Source organism: Urocampus carinirostris, chromosome 17, assembly GCF_059441175.1.
Source record: "Urocampus carinirostris isolate Australia breed hairy pipefish chromosome 17, RoL_Ucar_1.0, whole genome shotgun sequence".
Taxonomy (NCBI): domain Eukaryota; kingdom Metazoa; phylum Chordata; class Actinopteri; order Syngnathiformes; family Syngnathidae; genus Urocampus; species Urocampus carinirostris.
In genome coordinates, this window is record NC_142365.1 from 23,511,630 (window position 1) to 23,534,956 (window position 23,327).

General features: G+C 41.1%; 1 protein-coding gene across 2 annotated transcripts in view; it reads right to left on the reverse strand.

Annotated features, from left to right (window-relative positions):
- Window positions 1-23,327, reverse strand: part of rnf43 (ring finger protein 43) — a 132,620-nt gene that overhangs the window by 48,450 nt on the left and 60,843 nt on the right. For both annotated transcript variants that reach the window (XM_088321499.1, XM_088321500.1), the window contains exon 2: window positions 4,372-4,485. In XM_088321499.1, coding sequence (XP_088177625.1) covers window positions 4,372-4,485 — 114 coding nt within the window. The remainder of the gene's footprint in view (window positions 1-4,371; window positions 4,486-23,327) is intronic.

Below are 23,327 nucleotides of genomic sequence, written 5' to 3' on the forward strand. Positions count from 1 at the left end.
ACACTACTATACTCTCGCACACACTACAGTACTATGCTTTAACACACACATACTACAATACTAACACACACACACGCACTACAATAAACTATCTCAACAACTATTATATTCTCTCACACTACTACACTCCCACATACACACCTAGTGCAATACTGTAACCACCTCGCCTCTTAATGTTTTTACTTTTTGTTATTTTGTTAAGCATGGCAATGCACACCGATCCATGTGTATATGTTGTACTGTCTGACATCAAACTGGAGTTGCTTCCAGTTTAGTAGTATGAGTGAGAGCATAGTAGTAAATGTGAGAGAGTACAGTAGTATGTGTGTGACAGAATAGCAGTGTGTGTATGAGAGTATAGTCAAGTCAAGTGTATTTTTATAGCCCTCAATAAAAAGAAGTCTCAAAGGGATGTACAGACAACAGACTATTATTACACGATCCCCTGATCTAAAACCTACATGAGAGCAAGGAAAAACTCCGCATGATGAAAAAGAAAAAAACCTTGAGATTGTAACATGTGCAAGAGAAAATATAGTAGTGTGAGTATGAGAGTGCAGTAATATGTTGAGAGATTAGTGTGTGGGCCGGGTGTAGATTTTCTGTTTTCAAGCTGGATCAGTAGAAGAATGTCAACTCTAAAACTTTATCTGTGTTTTTCAGTATTACACTTTATCATTCCACCTACATTAGTAACCTACCCTACATATTATAATCACCGATAAACAAGGATATTTTCAAAACAACTTTATTCACAGACAATGGGGAAAAAGGTTTTCATGTTTGGCTTTGAAAGTGTTAACTGGTATATTTCAACAGCTGAGTGAATGCAGTTTTACACCTGAACCAACGCACAATGCCATAAAATTCAACACTGCCCCCTAGTGGTCAGAGAGAGCATTTGGTTCATATCTTTTGATAAAAATGACCAAGAGATTCACTTCTTTTTTTATGACATACTCCTAAATTCATGGCGGGCAGGATTACATTATCCAACGGTGTGGATCTGGCCCACAAACTGTATGCTTGATACACTTGATACACCTCACATAGGCCTTTTAGGGGTCTCAACTGGCTGGGGGAGCACACAATTGCTTGCTTCGCCTAATCAGAAGGTATGCCTCTGCCCGTGTCACAGAAAAGAGTGAGCTACGAAAAACAGAAGTTCCGTCAAGAAATTTGGCAGTCACCCATTATTTAGTCTCCCCGTCTATTTTTAGTTGGCGTGGGGCAAAATGAAGTCTCTGTGGGCGTCCACGTATCTATAGATCAGCGGGGTGGCTTTCAGTCAGACCAAACTGTAAACAAGTCTGGTTCAAAGAACCTCACATCCAAACCATCTGACTCATCCTTTTGAAAGAAGGGCAAACGAACCAGCAGCTGCATGATGAATCCCCTTAAAAAAATAAAGATCCCAGACTATTAAGTGCGGAAGGGGAAAGCAGGTGGCTGGGGAGGATATTTTAATAGAAATAATATTGAAAATAAAACATTAGAACAACAACGCGTTCCTCTCGATTTGAAGAGAAGAAGCCTAATTAACTCTCATCACCATTGCTACGGCAGCCGGCCGGCTTGAAACGAAAAGAAAAGAAAATGGCAGACACCTAACTACAGTATAATCCTGCCTGCTCATTTGCAACCACTTGAAAAAGGGAATAAATAGCAACCGCTCAAAAACGTACTACTTTGGAGTTGCTGTGCGTATGGAAGAACACTTAAAGGCCAGGACATCCGTGGCTGGAATCTACTAGAAGCTCTGGCAGCTGATCTCATATGAGAGGGAGGGAAACAGAGTTGTTCTGTGCTCTGATCCTAATAGGTTGAGATGGGACTTGTGGCAGCTTGGATATGATCAAATCAAAATGTATTTATAAAGCATTTTTCAGGCAATGAATTGCAACTCCAAGTGCGGAATAAAAACATTGTGAGTACAATAAGACAATAACATCCCCTGCTTTTTCCCTACCCAACAACCTAAATCATCTAATACACAGACACACACATAATGGTTTGAATACAACTAAAACAAAATCATTAGTAATAACAGAAATTAAATTTGATTATGGCAAGGCACGGGCAAACCATGTGAGGAAAAGGACCTGAGTCTCATGATTGCTGATTCGGGGCACCTTCGACTGCCTCGTTGGCGCCAACAGCCCTAGTCGCTGATTGGCTCCCTGACTCTTTTTAAACCCCGGTCTTTCAAGAGGAAGCTGTCAGACCGTCTGCGAACTTATGCTTTCAGCTAGGCAAGCTCTGTACTATCCGACATTCTCCTGCCCTGTTTTCTCCTGCCTGATACCTGTTGCCGACCTGTTTCTGGACCCGTTTCTGCCTTGCTCTTCCGTCCCGGCCATTGACCCGTTTTGCCCTGTTTCCTGCCTGATACCTGTTGCCGACCTCTTTTCTGGACTCGTTACTGCCCTTGCTCCTCCGTCCCGGCCATCGACCTGTTTTCCTGCTGCTTACGACTACCCTCGCTCGACACGGAAGTGCCACTTCCGCATCCCTGCCATCAGCTACCCGTGTCCGACGATCATCGGATCGTGAAAGCAAGCACTGCTCTCTCTCTTTATCAATAAAACTGAGTAAAACGAACGCTATTGGGTCCTGTCTCCGTTTCTGGCTTGTGCCACAGAGGGAAGTTTATCCACACTAATAGGGATGGCAGTAGATGGCCTCGGGATTTTCAGCCATCAAACCACACTCCTACATCACCCCTCGCCCCATACGAGGAAATAATGATATAATAAAAATGAAAAATAAACATGAGAAACCAACAACTGCAGAACAAAAACATAAAAATGTGAAATAAAAAGCAAAATTTGTTACAGCAAAAAGCAAGGCACAGACTAACCATGTATGGAAAGGGACCTAAAGGAGGTACATCCATACTGACAAGGATGGCAGCGGGTCAAATATAGCGGCCACATTTGTAACACAATATAAAGGTCTAAAATCTTGTAGTTTTTCTCTCTGATTTTTAGGACCAATGACTTAACTTCATATTTAAAATATATTTCTGTATTGTAGTTTTACTGTAGTACTATTTCCATAGTAATATTGTGATATTACTCCAGTTGTATTTTTGTAGTATTACTACATTAGTTCTTTTTGTCATGATTACCTAAGTGGAGCCACCTGGGGTAATCATCTGACGCGCTGGGATGCGCTCCCTGATTGGTTTATGTTCCCTTTTTAAGCACGCTACGCCGAGACCTCTTGGTCTGAGGATTACTTCTGTACCCCGTATGACTCTCCCGATTACCTGTGCCTTCTTGTTTACCTGATTCTGCCTGCCTGCCTCCGATCCGACCTGCTTCCATCCCACGCTACGATCTTCTCTCCAGTCCCGGTAAACTCGACCTGCTTCCGTCCCACGCTACGATTGGCTACGTGTTCCGAAGTTGTCTTCGCGGCTTTGCTGCTGACGTCCGACGGTCATCGCGTCTCCCGCTAACCCTGTACGCTTCCCCAAATAAAAGAATTGTACGAACGCTCTGGGGTCTCCTGCTCTGTTCTGGTCCTCCTGACACTTTTGTAGTATTTCAGCAGTATTAATATTGTAGTATTTATGCAGTAGTATTTTCTGAGTATTTCTTCAGTATTATTTCTGTAATATTATTACTGTAGTAGTATGTCTGCATTATAGTATCAATATTTTAGTATTTCCATAGTGTTTTTTGTATTTTTCTGTAGTATTACTGCAATAGTATTTATGAAGTATTTTTGTAGTGGCATTCCTGTAATAATATTTCTGTATTATATCATTACTGCAGTAGTATTTCTGTAGTGTTTTTTCTTTTCGTAATGAATGCAAAATCATAGATATGATCCCTGTTTCAAGCACTCAGTTTGATTTTTACCTTTATCATAATTTTGTAGTATTTCTGTCGTAGTATTTTTGTGATAGACACACAAAGGGTCAAAGAGGACCAAGCTGACACCCAAAACTACATTTTTATATGAATAGAACTTTATTTACTATTATCCATCCATCCATCATCTGCACCGCTTATCCTCAGTAGGGTCGCGGGTATTTACTATTAGATATACTGTCATATTTTTACAATATACTTTCAGGCAGCCAGATTTAAAAAATAAAAATAAAAATGGCCGCTTGTGGTCAATGGGCCCTATTTTGCCCACCATTGATCTAAGTCATTCCATGAATTCATTCGTTTTTGGGTGGTACAACAGTTTCCCCAATGTTGTATCTGTCAATGGCACCGAATAAGTTTGATTAGACTTTTGGACTTTTGAAGGTCGTAGCCGACAGTGGCAGTGAATAAATAAAGACCCAAAAGGCGGGGCGGCGAAAGGGGTCCTTGAAAGTTTTGGAAAAGAGTGGAGCGATTTGAGTCGTACCTTGTCGAGGAGCGGAAGACAGCGGGGAGCTTTCCGTTCCAGTTTGACGATGGTAATGAAGTCGCCCTCTTGCCGTTCGTCTTCACTCGTGTTGCACAGTGACAAAGGGTGATACTGCGTCAAAACAGACAAAGGGAACATTTTAAAAACCGGGGTCTCAAACTCATTTCAACGAGGGGCCACATCAGCATAATGCCTGTCCTTAAAGGCCTGATGTACACTACCCTTCAAAAGATAACATGAAACAACAGAACTCTAGTACATGTTCAACGTGGTAATTAACTATTTCTGCTTTTTAATCTACATAGTTATATGGAGCCCCGTTTCCAGCAACCAGCGCTCCTAATAGTGCATTGTGTTGGCTAATTGCGTTAGAAAGCTAACAAATGATTTGAAAACCCTCGTGCAGTAATGTTTGCGTAGCTGAAAATATTTCAGCAGGTTAGAGAAGCTATTTTGTTGACCATCCTTTGAGCTAGTCGAGTATCCAGAACATCCTACTTGTGGGTGTAATGTAAACTTTCAGAAGAGTCAGAAAAATAGATTTTCTGTGTTAAACGCTGGACTATTCTTGTTCTAAGAAATGAATACTTTTCTATGAGTGAAATTTCCAGGAAACAGAGGCTCTCCTACAACGGTGTGTACTATTCTCTACAGAGAACAGCACAAATTTGTTAAGTTTTGAGGGTGGCCCCATATGAAGGAGAAGCAGAAACTGAGTGCTTAAAATATGGATGGTATATAACCAAACCAAAAAACAAACAAGGGGTCACATAACAAATGACCAAACGAAATCAAACCTGACCAGGTCCAAACCAGAAACAAATACCAACACCGGATATTGACAATGCATTGAACAGACTAAAGTGGGCACTAAACTACTAAGAAAATGTACAAACAGGAAACAAAACAAAACAAAGCAAACAAACAAATACTTTATTTAACGTAAAGAGTCAGACTCCCCCGAAACATGGCAACATGTTTAAGCATTTACAATTGCTTCACCCTAAATTCAAGCAACAGTTGAACAACATTAAAATACAAGCATTTTCAAAGATTTCAAGGACCCGTACAAACACTATTTATGCGTTACTTTATGAATGGTCTATCAAGTCGGGCTGCCAAGAAACATGGCAACATGTTCAAGCATTTACAGGCCCTTTACCCAAAATCCAAGCACTTTTCAAACCTTGAAAAAAACAACATTAAAATTCAAGGATTTCAAGCACCCGCACAAATCCTGTATAATTGTGTGTCCTCTATGGGTCTAGCTCCACACTGTAAAAACTACTGGTAAAAACAGATAAAACATCGAAGCCAAAGTGGTAAAAAAAACAAATGTTTCTGTTTTTTTTTCATTTTCTTGATGTTACCAAAAAAAATAAAAATGTCTTTTTTAAATGTTGACTCACTGTCAAGTCTCACGTTTGATTTTTACAGGCGACGTAGCGGTTCGCCTTGGAGTGAGGCCTGGATTTTGAAAGCCGACCACTTTGCGGGGAAGTCTTTCACATGGTTTGACAAAAGTGAGCATTATCTTCTATTTTGGGAATGCCCTCACCGCTCACAAACACATGACTGCAACGGCTCCCTAGTGCCGCCCTGCCAACCGGCACTTAAAAGCCGCGCCGCCGTCAGGCCACGGGTGATATTAGCACGGGGTCAGACGTCTTCGTTTGTATTTTTTTGTTTGTGTGTGGCCTGGAGGAAAAAAGGGGGGCCTGGGAAAGCCGATCGCAAATTCGGTTTCACAGGGATAAGAAACCACAGGACTTGCAAACAGTTCCCCACGGACTGTTAACAATGCTCACTCCTCAGACGTGGCCTTCTCTGCATCTCTTGATCTGTTGCAGAGTGACGGGGACATGTCCCTTGGCTCTTTCCTAGCCACTATTAAAGGCATTCCTTTCAAAGGCTGCTGTGAAAATTTTCGAAAGCGTCGACCTTACACCTTCAAAAACAAATACACGCACAGAAAAATAAAAAAAATAAACACGAGTTGGTAGTAGAGTAGCGGGTGGATGCACAAGGGGGAAAAGTCAGATTAAAGATTCAGATGGAAGGTGACAGGGTTTATACACCCTTTTCAAGGCCAAATTTAAGCACTTTTTAAGGACTATCAAAGACAATTATTCAATATATCCAGTACAATTAAAAGAAGAAATCCCGTTTGAATCATGTATTTTGCTCACTCCTCAGACGTGGCCTTTTATGCATCTCTTTAGATCTGTTGCAAAGAGACGGAGTGGGACATGTCCCTTGGGTCTTTCCTAGCCACGATTAAAGGCATTCCTTTCAAAGGCTGCTGCGGAAATATTAGAAAGCATCGAACATACACCTTTGAAAACAAATACACGCACAGAAAAAGAAAAAAAAAACACAGGTTGTGAGAAGAAGTCTGTTATTTCTCCCTCGGTTGAGCCTGCAGATAAGCTTTTTTCGTTTGCTGGGTAATTAAATGCCATGTCATCCAAATTATCGTCATTATCCGTGTATAACACACACATTAGACAAAAAGAAAAATAAATGATAAACTTTATTTACCCTTTGGTGTCACATTACTTGATCTGGTAGAGTAGAGTAGCGGGTGAATGCAGAAGGGAAGAAGTCAGATTTAAGTGACAGGGTTCATACAGCTTTTTCATGGACAGATGTAAGCACTTTTTCGGGACTAACAAAGCCAATTGTACAATTAAAGGAAGAAATCCAGTTTGAATCATGTACTTTCCACACACACACACACACACACACACACACACACACACACACACACACACACACACACACACACACACACACACACACACACACACACACACACGCACACACACACACACACATATATATGTATATATATCATGACATGTGGTTTTCATATCTTGAGAATATGCAAACTCTACACGGGGAAACTGCGGTAGCTGTACTTGAATCCTGAACCTCTGCACTGTGGGGCTGCGTGCTAACCACCCAGCCGCCGTGCTGCCTTATAGCAAAATATACACGTAAAAAATATAGAATCCATGTCGCCAAAACTGTATCGGCTTGAGCGCGACTCAAATTTTACCGAGGCGACTCGGTGTCCGTGATCTTCAAAAGCTCATGCGTCACCAAGCTACTGCCATGATATGCAAGGTCTAGAAGTTGCCGCCATGTCTGTATGTTTAATAACGGCTTGACGGACATGCTATTGACTATTGTGCATGCGTGACTCTCAGCTAGTCAAGTCAAGTCATGTTTAATTGTATAGCCCTAATCACAAAGGGTCACAAAGGGCTGCACAGACCACAGATTATTGCAAACAACAGACTATTATTACACTGTCCTGATCTAAAACCGACATGAGGGCAAGGAAAAACTCAAAAACCTCAACAGGAGGAAAATGAAGAAACCTTGAAAAGGGACTCATCAGAGACTTGAATTAATTTATTGTCATTGATATCAGTGCTGTGAAACGTTGTATTCTATGAAATTAGACATGGCACTCCAGGGTAAAACATTTGATAAAGACTTTAAGGAGAAAAAGGATGAATCTTTTATCATGTTTTTGGCTCTGTTACTGGATCACATGCCGGGAGCATCCTTAAGACTGGGCAGAGAGCAGCCTTTGTTGCTATCTTAAAATCATTTGGATTTGTTCGTAAAAGTTGAAATAAACTTGTGAGCGCAACTGTAAAACGAAGGGTGTTTTTACCGTAAAATCTACCAAAAATGTTCCATTTGGGTTTCTAATACAAAGAGACAGACGATCACATGACATGTAACATAAGAGGACGGGTGGCTGCATGTGGTAGAACGCGCCGACAAAAGATCAAACGCCGTCTGCTTCGATAATTGGCCGTGGCTTGGTCTTTATTTGGGTGCTGAGTTCAAAAGCGACCACTTGCGCCGGGTTTCTCAAATATCACACTTGTTCTGCACATTTTTACTAACCTGAGAAAGAGCTCAAAGTTTGAGTGCACGTTATACACCCGGTTTTATCGTGCTGACCACAATCGCAAAACATCAGATGCAACGGGAATCCAACCCGGGTCACAGGAGCGATAGCGCAGAATCCTTACCATTTGGGAACAGCTCGTTGCTCTTTGCAGGGTGATCTTTTTCATGTTTTTATGTAAATTAGTGGTGTTGCCCCAGTAGCAAATCACTTTACCATACAAATTACACCTGAAATTGTTCTTTTCTGTCGCTGAACAAAAATCCGCACTACGCTGCGCCTCCTGTTTGGCTCTATCATTTTTTTGCTTCTGGTAGGAGATGCCTCATCTATTTTTTCACTCTTTTCTGCATGGTAGGAAGGATGTAGACGACAGAAAAACAGGGATTCGATTTTATCTCATTGCTACAGTAATTCTATTTATGGTACCAGAGACAAATGTCGTGAAAGATATAAATTAACCCTAAAAGGCATGACAAAAGCAACAACTCTTTGATGTATCAGACTTTGAAGGACATTGAATTAATACAGTAATCTCTTGTTTTTCACGCATGTTGCGTTCCAAAAATGTTCCACGTTGGTGAAAAGCCAGACAACACAAAGTAGAAACCTTTTTCGTTATCTATTTTGTCATGATTACTCATTACACTCACCTGTGCCTGCTCGTTTGACGCCAGCTGCTGCTGGTTACCTGATTGCTTCTTCGTCCTATTTAAGCTCAGTCCTTTCACTCGCCTGTTGTCAGTCTGTCAGCGAACCTCTGTCTTCACAAGGCAAGCATTTTTGACTCTGACTCCCGTTTTGTCATCCGTGTTCTACTCGTCCGTTCCTGATTTCCCCGCTTGTCACCTGCTACGACCCGTTTTTGGACCCTGACCACATTTTGATCTCCTGTCCTGGCTAACGACCCGTTTTTTTTACCCCGACAAAGTTCTGATCTCCTGTCCCAGCTAACGACCTGTTTTTCCGTCTAACTACGCTACGATCTCCTGCTCCGGGAAATCTACTTCTGCATTCGCAACACGTTCCGATTCTGTAAGTGGCTTGCTCCCCTGCGTCCAGCAAGCACCGGATCGCTGGCACCGCCTTTCCTCTATATTTCAATATACTTGTGAGTAACGTTACGCATCTGGGTCCTACTTCTTTTCTGGTTGTGACATATTTAGTCTTATTACTCAAGGACAAACCCAATTTACAGGCTCAAGTATTAGTTTAACAAATAAAAGTGCTCTACTTGATAAACATTTGACTAAATAACTTTGGTGCTGTCAGATTATAATTCTAAAAATAATCTTGCTGTTTTGTTGCACAATTGAATGGATTAAGAACCACTTTGCATGATACTTTGCTGCCACCTTAAGGAAAACTGAATTCTCTTTCTGGTTCTGTCCTACAGAGACCATGTTTTTTTCACGATCAGACATTTTTTAAAAGCGCCAGGGAGCCACTAGGGAGTGCAAAACACCCGCATGAAGCTTCAGAGCAAGTTTAGCGGGTGTAGAAGTTTTTTGGGAATAGAAAGCATCTTCCTCTGTTTAGCCAGTCGGAATGCGTAACACAATGCACGATGAAATTCCGAGAAGTAGCGAAACCATGATAGATCAACCGCCATACAGCAAAGGATTACAGTTAATTGTAAATTTGATGTTGGTATTGAGTTGATAATTTCCGTTGTCAATAATATATTTTGATTATGGCCGCACGGTTCGGTGCCTGCAATTTTCCTTCTCCAAGAGAAGGCAGCATTGCCCCATTTTGTAGTCTCCCTCTCCACTGGTCTAGTTGCTCCCAATCATCGTTGGCCAACCGCTGCTATTAATACTCCTGTCTCCCACTCCATGTTGCTCGATCCTCTTTGTACTCAAAAAGATATTTCTCAAATATTTTTCTCAAGACTCTCCCTTCCCCTCAAAAAAAGGACTTCCTCAGGTTTCTCTCCCAAGATGCCCCTCCTCCGGTCCCGCTCTCCCCTGCTATATTTAATATTGTTATTGTTATTGGGGTTGATTGCATCCCTGTATAGTATGTCACTTATAATTCTTAGTTTGCGTTAAGGTGAAACAAAATGTTATAACAATGTTTAATCAAAAGTTATGCACGGGTGCACATTATACACAAATAAATCAAGTCAAGTCGTATTTATTTGTATAGCCCTTAATCGCAAAATGTATCAAAGGACTGCACAGGTTACAATTACACCATACCCTGATCTAAAACCGGCATGAGGGCAAGGAAAAACTCAAAAACCTCAGCATGGGGAAAATGAAGAAACCTTAAGAAGGGGCCTAACAAGTGGTAATCCCCCTCCCGGATGACCAGGGTGCAATAGATTTAGCATTGAACATTAACTAAAAAAACATATGTAGAAATAAATTGATGATAAAGTGATTTAATTATGTTCTCATCCATTTACATGGAATACATTTGAAGGCGGGCAGCACGGCGGCGCAGTGGTTAGTGCGTGTGCAGCACAGTTCTAAGGTCTTGGGAACCTCCTGTGTGGGTTCAAATCCAGCTACCAGCCTACCTGTGCGGAGTTTGTATGTTCTCCCCGTGCTTGCGTGGGTTTCCTTCCGGGCACTCCGGTTTCCTCCCACATTCCAAAGACATGCATTTCATGTGGATTGGCCGGTCCAAATTGTCCCTAGGTGTGAATGAGCAAGCGAGTTGTCTGTCCCTGTGTGCCCTGCGATTGGCTGGCAACCAGTTTAGGGTGTCCCCTGCCCACTGCCCGATGATTGCTGGCATAGGCTCCAGCACCCCCGCGACCCTACTGAGGATAAGCGGTGCAGCCAATGAGATGAGATGAGACATTTGAAGGCATTTATTAATTTCTGCATTTTGTTCTTCTGATCATGACACAATGTGGCTCATTGTGCAAAGTGGCGCTTACTTTGAGGAAGGAATTGCATTGATTATACAAGGTGTTGGCCGCCCGTGCATGTACTTTTGACATGAGCCAACGTTCCAAGAAGAGGCTGGGCTCTTCTCTCTTAAGTGCGCCGCCTGGTATCAACGCTGCGCCAAAAGTGTGTCGAACGTCCTGGCAAGCGTCCAATTTTAAACCTGTTGTTAAATCTGGGCCAAGGAACATTGTGCAAGCAAACAGGCAAAACAGCAGGCTTAATCAATTCTCGGGCGTGCTGGCCGAGTTTGCGCAATGTTAAATTGTCTCTTCGGTGGGACTCTGGAAACGAGTAGGAGACATGACGGCTTACTTTGGACATCTCAAAACCGAAAGGCGGGTCTTTCCCCAATCATTTTGTCAAATGTGTCTGATGATGTTTATAATATTTACCACAGTGAATTGAAGAAATGTGATCTTATAATCAAATTGGAAGCATTACAATTAGGCCATCACCCGCGAGCTAAGCCAGTGTGGTGATGTTTTTGTCTTGGATCTAGGTATGGATATCAAATTGTTTGTTTGTTTGTTTGGAAGATGACCACCATCTTTCACAGGCAGTCAGGTAGGTTACCCTAGATGTGAAACGTGCCAAAAAAAAGCAGACTCGGACTTTTTGGTTTTGTTGACTCAGCATTTTCTCCCATAATGACATTTCACTCTCCCAGACTAGAACGACAATACATATCAACAAAATCTTCAGGTAGGCTACGCTAGATTTAAAAAATGCCCCCCAAAACAGACTTAGAACGTTTGATTTTGTTGACCCAGCATTTTCCGAGAAAGACATTCAACTCTCCCAGGCTGAACAAGTTCGGACAGGATCACAATCTTTTACCAGAAATCAGGTCGGTCACTCTTGAGGTGAATGACCATGCCAAAAAGGAAAATGCCAACCAAAAATGGGTTTGTGTCTCAGCACGGGTAATGCTCAAACGACATACAGTAATTCTAGCATATAATGTATTCTTTGGGAGGGTACTGTATACTCATACATATAAATGCAGAGAGACTGCAGTGAAAAGAGATCCATTTTTTTTTACAACAACATGAAATAATCCCTCTGCATTAGGGCAAAAACAAATTAATCAACTGCATTTTTAAAATATTCTTAAAACTAGTCATTTCTACCACCCAGACACATGATTGTCTTTATTAAGTGCTGTCCAATTGCTGTGTTCTAGACTACCTATTAGAGGAGCTGATTGAATTTAGACTGCGTCCAATCCTATATCAGTGCAACTCATATCTAAGTAATTTGTATGGTAAAGTGATTTGCTACTGGGGCAACACCACAAATTTACATAAAACACAAAAAGATCACCCTGCAGAGAGCAACGAGCTGCTACCAAAATGTTAACATCATGCAGTTCCAGTCCAAAAACTTTTGAAGCCTTTGTCACTATCGCAACAAGCCAATGAGCCAATTAACACTTAATTAATTGGAATACTGACTTTATTTTGAAAATATCATGCAATGGAAGGTATTTTAACCCTCTACATTGATATACAGTATTTGAATTTTCATTTCATCGCTACTTTTTTTGGTTTGAATCTCTTGGCTTATGTTTTTGATACAGTTTTAAATAGTTATGTTTATTTTTATAATGTTAAGGTTTGCATTGCAGTTATTTGATAAAAAAATTGAAATAATATTAATGAGTAAAATCTTTGTGGTGTAGTTATTGTAATTATACAATAACTAAAGGGGGCAGGGTTTAATCATTCAATGATTATTTTCAAACAAAAAGTATTGGTAGATCAATATTGTTCAATAGTACCATGTAATTATTTGTATGGCATCAGTGCCATCACCCAGTATTGCCCACTCCTACCAAAAATCACATCAATGACTTTGTTAAATGTTGTTTAAGAATTGATGCAAAAACTATAGGTGCTGTACACACACATCAAGTCAAGTCAAGTCATGTTCATTTGTATACACAACGAGTCTCAAATGGCTGCACAGACCACAGATGATTGCAAACTACAGACTACTACTACACCATCCCCTGATCTAAAACCTACATGAGGGCAAGGAAAAATTCAAAAACATCAACATGGGGAAAATGAAGAAACCTTGAGAAGGGACAGCACATGAGGTCATCCCCCTTAACGTATTTTGCAATGGGGTCATCATAAAAAGGAATCCTTCCTTTGCCTGTAGCTTTTGCCTCCATTCACACCTGCAGATGTGTAAAACATACGAAGGCTACCACCAGCAATTCAATCAGCCCGGGGCTAGCAATCCCCCTATACGTTTCAAAGCTCCCACTTGAACATAAACACAACACTTCCCTGTCATAACAGGTCAGCGGCCGGGTGAGCAGGCAGTTTGTTAGGATTGCGGCAATCCTTCTTCCAAGCAGACACGAAGGCCTCATGCAAATGTCCGTGGAGCATAGAGAGAGAAGACTCACACTCCTCCATTTGTCAATCACTTAATTCAATTTTTAATTCGACTCATATTTAGAACATCCATGACATTTGTGCATGTCTCAGAGTGAAATTCCACAAAATAACATTTTGCTAAAGACGTCTGGATAGTTTACATGAGTGGCCATCTGTGAAAAACTAGATATTTGTTGGTGTCTGCTTATTTCTAGGGATGGCTTGATAAATATATTCCATATTCAATGCCATACTGTAGCTGTATAGATCGTTTGACACGATTTTATATGTTTATAATTAAATGTGAATTTTGCATGTTTCATAATCGATATTCCGTATTTTACCAATATACCCATATATATATATATAAAGAGAGAGAGAGAGAGACATAGATATATAGATGGACGGACGGAAAGACAGACAGACAGAAAGACAGACAAGCAGACAGACAGACAGATAGATAGATAGATAGATAGATAGATAGATAGATAGATAGATAGATAGATAGATAGATAGATAGATAGATAGATAGATAGATAGATAGATAGATAGATAGATAGATAGATAGATGGATGGACTGATGGATAGATTGTCATGATTGCCTATTCAAGGCACCTGTGACTGCCAATTGGCGCCAACAGCCCTGAGAGCTGATTGGCTAAGAGACTCTTTTTAAACCCCCGGCTTTCAAGGGGACGCCGTCAGATCGTTGCGAACCTTTGCTCCAAGCTAGGCAAGCTAATTCCGTCCAACAATCTCCTGCTCTGTTTTCTCCTGACTGATTACCTGATGCCGACCGTTTCTGGACCTGTTTTGCCCCGTTTCTGCCCTGATCTGCCATCCTGACCACTGATCTGTTTTGCCCTGTTTCCTGCCTGATACTTGTTGCCTATTGACCTCTTTTCCAAACTCGATACCGCCCTTGCTCTCCCGTCCCGGCTAGTGACCAGTATCCCTTCAGTCTACGATTATCCTCGCTCGGCACGAAAGTGCCACTTCCGCGTTCCCGCCACCTGCTACCCGTGTCCGTCAATCCTCGGATCGTGGAAGCAAGCCCTGCTCGCCCTCTTTATCAATAAAACTGAGTAAACGAACGCTACTGGGTCCAGTCTCTGTTTCTGGTTCATGGCATAGATAGATGGATAGATAGATAGATAGATAGATAGATAGATAGATAGATAGATAGATAGATAGATAGATAGATAGATAGATAGATAGTGCCCTGTTGAGGTGTCGCATTGACCCCCTGAACGTGATCTGTAGAGGACGATGATGCTTTATCGGACAATGCCATACAAATTAATAGCAGCTGCCGTTACTCACGCGGGAAGAAGAAACACAATGGCAAAGCGAAGCCGCCAGAGAGCAGTGTCAGCGTCATTTTTAAGAAGACTTGGTTTCAAGCATGGCAACCGTTTCAAGTATTTAAAAGCACTTCACTTGAAGAAAACAAATTTCAAGCATCTGTGCAAACCCTGATTTATGAACGTTAATGAGAACGAAACAGAACCCGAACATTTGAACCCTATACTCGTGTATTACATATTTTTTGAAATAATCGAAAATGTGTCTCTGAAAACACTATCAAATACTCATGCAGCACAATAATATTGTAATACACACTTATTAGTTCATTGAGCCTTATTTCAAGCACCTGCCATTAAAAAAAGGAACACAATCCATTTGAATTGACCCTAAAACCAATTTGCGATTTATATGAAAATGCTGTAAAAAGAAAAAAACAGAAAAGAAAATTCTAAGCATGATAGCATGATAATCTAACCCGGTATACCATAAGATGATGTCATTTCCCAGGGTAATAAAAAAAAAAAAAGAACTCTGTCGCTCCCTACCCCCAACTGTGATGTCAGAAAGAGAATGTGACAGCGACGGAACGTAAATACAAATTATATTTATAAAAAATGAATTAAAGGCTTTTCTACATTTATTTGTGTTCTTTCCTGCCGTTCATGTGGTCGCACTGTCCGCACACTTAGCAACTCCTTAGCAACTTGCGGGTAAATAGTTGAAAACAGCTACGTCTCTCATGTGGCCCCTAGTTACTATAAAGTCCCTTTCCCTACTAGTGCACCATTTATTTTCTGAATACAAATGGAGGTTCAATTAGGGGGGTTAGGGCTTCGTGTTGCGTTACGTTATAGCAGGGGTGTCACAGTCGAACGGACGGAGGGACAATTTTTTATTATTATCGAATGTTGAAAACGTAAAAAATGACGCAATATGTTTCCGTTTTCCAGAGACCCTAACACGCGAAAGGTGTCTGGTTTAAGACCGGGTAAAGACATATGTTGGCCTGGAGAGGGATGGGCGCCACCAGGATGTGCTTGCCCAAGACACACCACGGGAAATGGTGCCCCTACGACCCTAGTTGTTAAGTACAGTAATACTATATTACAAAAATACGACCACAGAAATACTACAACTGTAACGCAACAAAAATAAAACTACAGTACTACAAAATGTTATTATATAAATACTACAAAAAAACGACTGAAATATTAAAACAATAATACTATGGCAATACTCCAAAAACACTTCTACAGAAATACAACCAAAAATAGCACTCTGTAAATACTACAAAATTACTACTGAAATACTAAAATACTACTAATATGGAAAGTCAAGTCAAGTCATGTTTATTTGTACAGCCCTTAATCACAAGAAATCTCAAAGGGCTGCACAGACCACAGACAACTATTACACCATCCGATCTAAAACCTACATAACCATTTTTGATGAGTCCCACGGTCCAATCTTTAAACTTGGATGCATTTAACCATAAAACTCTTCTTTGCCTTTGATCAGGAGAGTCCGCTGGGATGCTGTAAAACTTCAATTTACGATCTTTTTTCTCTGATTTTTGACCCTCATACACACAACATGACGACAACTAGCCACAACAAGAGCTTTCTTTTCCTCTGTCTTCTGACCAGCGCAAGTATTCTTTTGCAGGGTCTATTTATATTATATATAAAACCCTGTACTACAAAAACACTACTATAGAAATACTACAAAAATACTACTGAAATACTAAAATAATACTACTATGGAAATACTTCAAATTGTCATGATTACCCAAGTGGAGCCACCTGGGGTAATCATGTGGCGCGCTGGAATGTGCTTCCTGATTGGTTAATGCTCCCTTTTTAAACGCGTTACGCGGAGAACTCTTGGTCGGAGGATTACTTCTGTACCCCGTAAGACTCTCCCGATTACATGTGCCTTCTTGTTTACCTGATTCTGCCCGCCTCCGATCCGACCTGCCTCCGATTCGACCTGCTTTCGTCCCACGCTACGATCTTCTCTTCAGTCCTGGTAAACTCGACCTGCCTTCGTCCCACGCTACGATTGATCACGTCTCCCGCTAACCCTTACGCTTCCCCAAATAAAGAATTGTACGAACGCTCTGGGGTCTCCTGCTCTGTTCTGGTCTTCCCTGACACAAATATACAACCAAGGTAGCACTACCATAATATTATAATACAAACATACTACTACAGAAACATTCCAACAGAAATACTCCCTCAAGCAGTAATAATCCAAAAATCCTAAAGAAATACAACACATATACTACTATGGAAATACTATAAAATACTACAGAAATAGTAAAACAATACTACTATGGAAATATTTACATGAAATATTTATGACAAAATCGCTTCCAGGGAGAAACGTCGATTTTGAAAATCTCCCAAAATAAAATAACTAAATATACATGAATTATTTTTTCGTCATGCCCCTAGTGATTACACAGTGTATTTAGGCATATTATTATTATTACTATTTTCATTGTTATTGTAATTATTATTATTGTTATTATCAGTTGGGGCCGCAAGAATAGTGTCAGACTTTAAACCGGTAGAGAAAAGGTTGCGGTCCACTGCCCTAATTACTAAAGTAATGAACGGGTGGAAACATATGTTGGCCTGGAGGGGGACGGGCGCCACCAGGCTGTACCTGCCCAAGACACACCACAGGAAATGGTGCCCATATGACCCGTGTGGTTTAGGGATCCAACAAACCATACAACCAACAAATACTTGCCAAAGCCTATGGGTTGCTTGCCATTCATTTTTCTTTGGTGTTTATAAATACACTCCGAAGAAGGGGTCACGAACCTTTTTTGTTAATAATTAGCGCAAAGGGCTACCAGTTTGATAGCATGTGTAAAATAACAACTTACGTTATTATTATTTCGTTACTGTTATTATCATATTATTACCACGTTGTAATTAATACAGGTATTGATAAAATATTCCCCCCTTAACATTAAAACCCAATGCCAGTTAGAAATTATATTTCCTTCAAAATCACAACCAGTGGTGAGCTATTTTTAAAACCAGTCTGCTGTTCTTTGGGGGATCCCTGGTGCCTGTGCACACCATGTTGGAGACCCCTGCTGTAAAGGTCTGTTCTAATCAAACATGTGCGTTTCTTAGGGGGAGGGAATACATTGCCATGTTTTTAGATTCTTTTTGGTATAACAAAAATATACATTTAACCAAATAGTTATTTGGTTGCCCTCGACAAAAAGGTAATCAACAAATACTGTGTATGACAACATTGAACTTTCTTGTTTGTGATGGGCGCCACCAGGCTGTACTTGCCCAAGACACAGCAGAGGAAATGGTGCCCCTACGACCTGTGTGGTTAAAGGATCCAACCAACCATCAAGCGCATCGAAGCATATCACCCAAACCTTCGTCTTTAGCACCCAACCTTTGAGTTCTTTTTTAGGTAAAAAATGTGGCACGTTATTATCAAATAAATAAGGTATGTGTGTTAGAGTGTGGCGCTCCTCGCGGAATGCCGCTGAAAAAAAAGGAGAAAAGAGGAATGCAGACTCTGCTGGGCCGTGTAAACAGGCGGCAGAAACGCCGTCTTGCTGCTTTGAAGTCGCTTCCTTCGGCAAGTCTCGCTTACGAGCGCACTCGTGTACAAGCGCCATGTCATCAACGGGGCAGAGAACAGGGTTCGTGCACCTTTTTCATGGACAAGTTCAAGCACTTTTTAAAGGCTTTCAAAGCCAATTTTCCAATTTTTCAAGTACTATAAAAAGAAAAATCTCTATTTTCCAGAGCCACAAATATATCCGGGATTCACTTTTGTAAATTTAATCTTGCGTGTGCATTTATCAAGACATATGGTTTTTTGATGTTGAATAAATCACGGATATACAGACGCTCCCCTACTTCCGACCATTGGACTTACGAAAATCGGTAGATACAAACATTTTTTCGGCATGTCGAAAAATATCGGGACATTGCTGTGAGTTAGATTTGGTATTGTGTGCAACTTTTTCCAAAGAAGAAATCCGCTTCGTCTTCCGAGTTCGTGTGTAAACATTCTATACTGTATCTCCAGCAAGCTAAGAACTTTGACATCTTTATTGCTTAATATCTTGTGCATGCGGGCAGCACGGCGGCGCAGTGGTTAGCGCTTGAGCGGCACAGTTCATATCATGGGAACCTGTCGTGGGTTTAAATCCAGCTCCAGACTTCCTGTGCGGAGTTTGTATGTTCTCCCCGTGCTTGCGTGGGTTTCCTCCGGGCACTCCGGTTTCCTCCCACGTTCCAAAAACATGCATTTCAGGTGAATTGGCCAGTCCAAATTGTCCCTTTGTGTGAATGAGCGAATGAGTTGTCTGTCCCTGTGTGCCCTGCGATTGGCTGGCAACCAGTTCAGGGTGTACCCTGCCCACTGCCCGGAAATGGCTGGGATGGGCTCCAGCCCCCCCGCGACCCTAATGAGGATAAGCGGTGTAGCTGATGAGATGAGATGAGATGAGAGCTTGTGCATCCATTCAGTATGTTTAGTGTAAAGTGTAAAGAAGAGGCTTTTGAAATGAAAGTGGAATAAGAAAGCTTGATGCGGTTGAGAAAATGGTTGGATCGATTTTTTTCGTTCACTCTCTACCATAGATGAGGACCTCTTGAAGAGCATCTTCCAAAAGTAAGTTACACTTAATTTTATCTTTATAGAGAATATTATTTCATGAAATGTTTATTTTGTAGTACAAAACAATACAGGTTACTTATACAAACCTTAAACATACTTATATAAACCTTTAACATACAAAATATAGCACTGAAGCAACTTACGAACAGATTCAACTTCCGAACGATCGTTCGGAAGTAGGGCAGTGTCTGTATTTATTTTTCGACAAATCTTTCCCAATATTGGTGTTGGGTGAAAATGACAGTAATATCAGGCTTTAACTTGCATTATTAAAGAATATGATACTATTTATAATTGAACCGTATTTATTCGGGCATAACGCGCACCCCTTGATTTTTCATAGAAATCGGTATAAAATATTGTCCCTTTTTTCTGCTTACTTGGCTGTTGGATGCACCAGGAATCAAATTCAGATCTGGCGAAAACCTAATTCCTAATAATAGAATAAGTAATAGTATTCACAAGCTAACAGCAAGTAAAGCCTTGACGCCTTTTTTCTCATTTTATATTCATGTTTTTTTTTCATAATGGAGGATAACTTATCTATCTAATGCGTTGTGCAAAATGAAAAAAGCATGGACTGCATTTTTTGAAGCTTTTTTTCTGTGCTCCAGTATTGATTTCTTGCTCTACCAAATAAATGATGAATAAGATGTAGGATGTAGATTCATTTATTTGTAAATCTGACTGTGCCTCACCAGACACGAACCTCACTGCACTTGAAATAAGGAACTTTATACCAATATTAAAATTTCCAGAGGCAGTCCTGTATTGGTTTTTACGGTCTTGGCTAAGTCAGAAAACAATAAACAAGGGTGCATGAAAGCCACAGCATCACTTGCTGTGGTGTGCCTTAGGCAAGTACAGCATGGCGGCACCCGTCCTTCTCCGGGCTGTTTTTTGGGTGGGGGTTTGCTTCCCCACATACAACAGATGGGTTTCCATGGTTAGCAGTAACAAGAGAGGCCTTTTGATCTGACTTGTATACATCACCTTGATCATCTGGTCTCCGTTGTTTTTCGGTGTAAAGCATCATCCCGCTCTTTAGAGATGAGCCGGAACTCGGCATTGGCAGGCAGCGGTGTCTGACAATACTGATACTAGCTCCTAAATCACTTATTGTTTATTGTTAGTTGGTTGTCATTCACATGCGATTTCTTTTTTAACTTAAGTTTGAAAATGGTAGGAAAAGTTAAGGCTAAGTTTCTGTCATGAGTTCTCTCTCTACCGGTATCCAGCACCAATCTACTACCTGCTCTGTCACTGCACACTGATCTGTTCTACCTGTCTGTTCTCATTAACCACCAGCTGTTCTGAATTCCCTGTCAATGAAGATCTGTATTTAAAGCCCTGGCTTACAGCTTACCTTTGTCAGATCGTCCACAAAAGCTACACCCAGAACCTGTTTGTCTGCGCTCACCAACCTTGTTGCTCGGTTTCCTCTCCGTTCCATCTTTAAAGCCAACTTCCTTAAAGGTAGTCCCAAATCTCAACTTCAAGATTTCTCTTCACTCCAAGAACCCCTCTCCCGTTTCCCAATCTCTAAATAAACTTTTTCACGTGACACAATTTTGGTCCTCGTCTGTTTGATCCATGACAGTTTCAGCTCAAGAAATTGTGTTTTGTTTTTTTTACTATTCTAGATTTTTTTTTTTTTTTTTTGCGAGGAACTAAAATAAAAAAGGTCATTCATTCAGGCATTTGTTCAAAAAGACATGAACTTACACGCACCACAACTTAGACCTTGTTTTACCGGGTCCAAAACCTTGTTTGCTTTTAGTAAACATCTGCTTCCTTGAACTAGTGACAACAAGGTTGCATATTTTGAAATAAGCAGATACAGCTTTTAAATGTTTAATATAAAACAAGACTGTAAAACAAACAAGGCACATCAAATGGGCTATAAGCAAAAACAGAGAAGTGCCTACATAGCAAGCTCTTCAAGGCTTGTGGGCCGCTGATCAGGGTGAGCCATACAGGCTACCCTCACGCCCTGTGCACTCCTCTGTTAGCGCTGCTTCAATAGAGTCTTTCTACATCTTTGTTGAACATGCTACAGTGATATCAGACTAAGAATGTCTGCGTTGCAGACAGTAGACATGCAGGCACCGGAGCCTATACCCCGGCGTCGGGGCAAGCAGGCTGTGGAATCCACTGAAGTGGGCAGGTAAACACGTAAAACGTTGCCCTTTGGAACACCACACTTGTCTTCTCTGTGTGCACAACCATTTTCTTTTCACCGTCCAAGTTTGGCGAAGATTTGAAGCCATATTGTTACTGTCAGAGTTCATAGACATTTTTCACATCGAAATTAAAGCACCTGAAGAGAGTTTGAAAGACACTTTTTATTTTATTTTTAATTTGGTGTGAATCATGTATTTTGCAGGTCCACAAATATATCTGTGATTCAAATGAGAGAGTTTTAATCCTGCGTGTGCAAATACGAACAAATACAGACGCTCCCCTACTTGCAACCTTGCAACGGTAGATACGAACAATTTTTCCGGGATGTCGAAAAATATCCGAACATTGCTGTATGTCAGATTTTGTATTGTGTGCACTTTTTTCCAAGTAGAGGAGATAACTGTAATGCTTCTTTCTGCCGCTACTCAAGTGTGGTGGCGCTGTGAGAGGTCACCCGGCATCTACCCCGAAGAAGCAAGCGCTGATGTCGATTTCATTGGATGGCAGGTGTTAAAAACGGCCGCCTTTAGCGGCACTTTTTCGGCCTGTTGCTTTTCCATGACTACCCAAGGTTACTGGCAAGTACAACGGACGATGCATGGGCCAAGTCGGTGACGCATCCAAAATACTTCTCCAAAGTCTCCGGAGAGCGGGGTGGTTTCACAAAGATGGCATTATTTCTGCATTCTTCCTCATTAAAATATTTTTGGCATATAATTACAGAAGAGACGAGGCATATAGTGCTTAGAAGAACGCTCCCTCAGACTGCAAAATATACGGCGCCTTTCGACCGCATTCTGAGTCGGACAATCCCGACACTTTGAGCCGTCGTCTGCGCTACGTCGGTGGGTTGAAAGGTAACCGAGTCTAGATCTTCGGTCGGTCTGTCATCAATGTTGCGCCTAGTCAGGCATTTTAAATTGGCACTTGCCTGTGTATACGAGTTCTTGAATAAATCTCACTAAAGTCAGTTTGCTTGTGGGTTGCAGGCCAACCACTGGCGCAACTAGACACAACTGTGCTTGGGCACGAGACTAGCTCGAGGACAGCTGGCATTTGTCTTGGCACCGTCTGCTAACATGGATGGGTTCTGAATGTGAAAATTAAACCCAGACTAAATCCAGAAAGAATGTAAGAAAGTAAAAGTATTGTCTTTTTGTTTTCGCGGTTCACAGATGCCTTTACTGTCTGGGTCGTCGGGTCACCACCCATGACATATTCGTGTATTTTTCACGTTCGCCATAACAGTCTTTTTCTCTCCTCTACCTTTCGTGACCATCCTTGACTGAAATTAATAGAAGTCAACGTGCAGCGTCGCACATGTGAAAGCAGACAACACAGGTATTTCTGTGTGTGGTCATCATGGCAGGTCAATTTTTAGTTTTAAAACCACGCACCACTTCAGTGTTTTCGACCCATTTTGGGTCTACACCCAAAGACAATGGTAAGCCCCAAAATACTGAAGAAGCGGTCAGTTGTTTTAATAAAAGGAACAGAATATCAAGTTAATAATGATTTATTGACCATTAAATTGCTCTTATTCTACTAAGGTGTACAGTATAT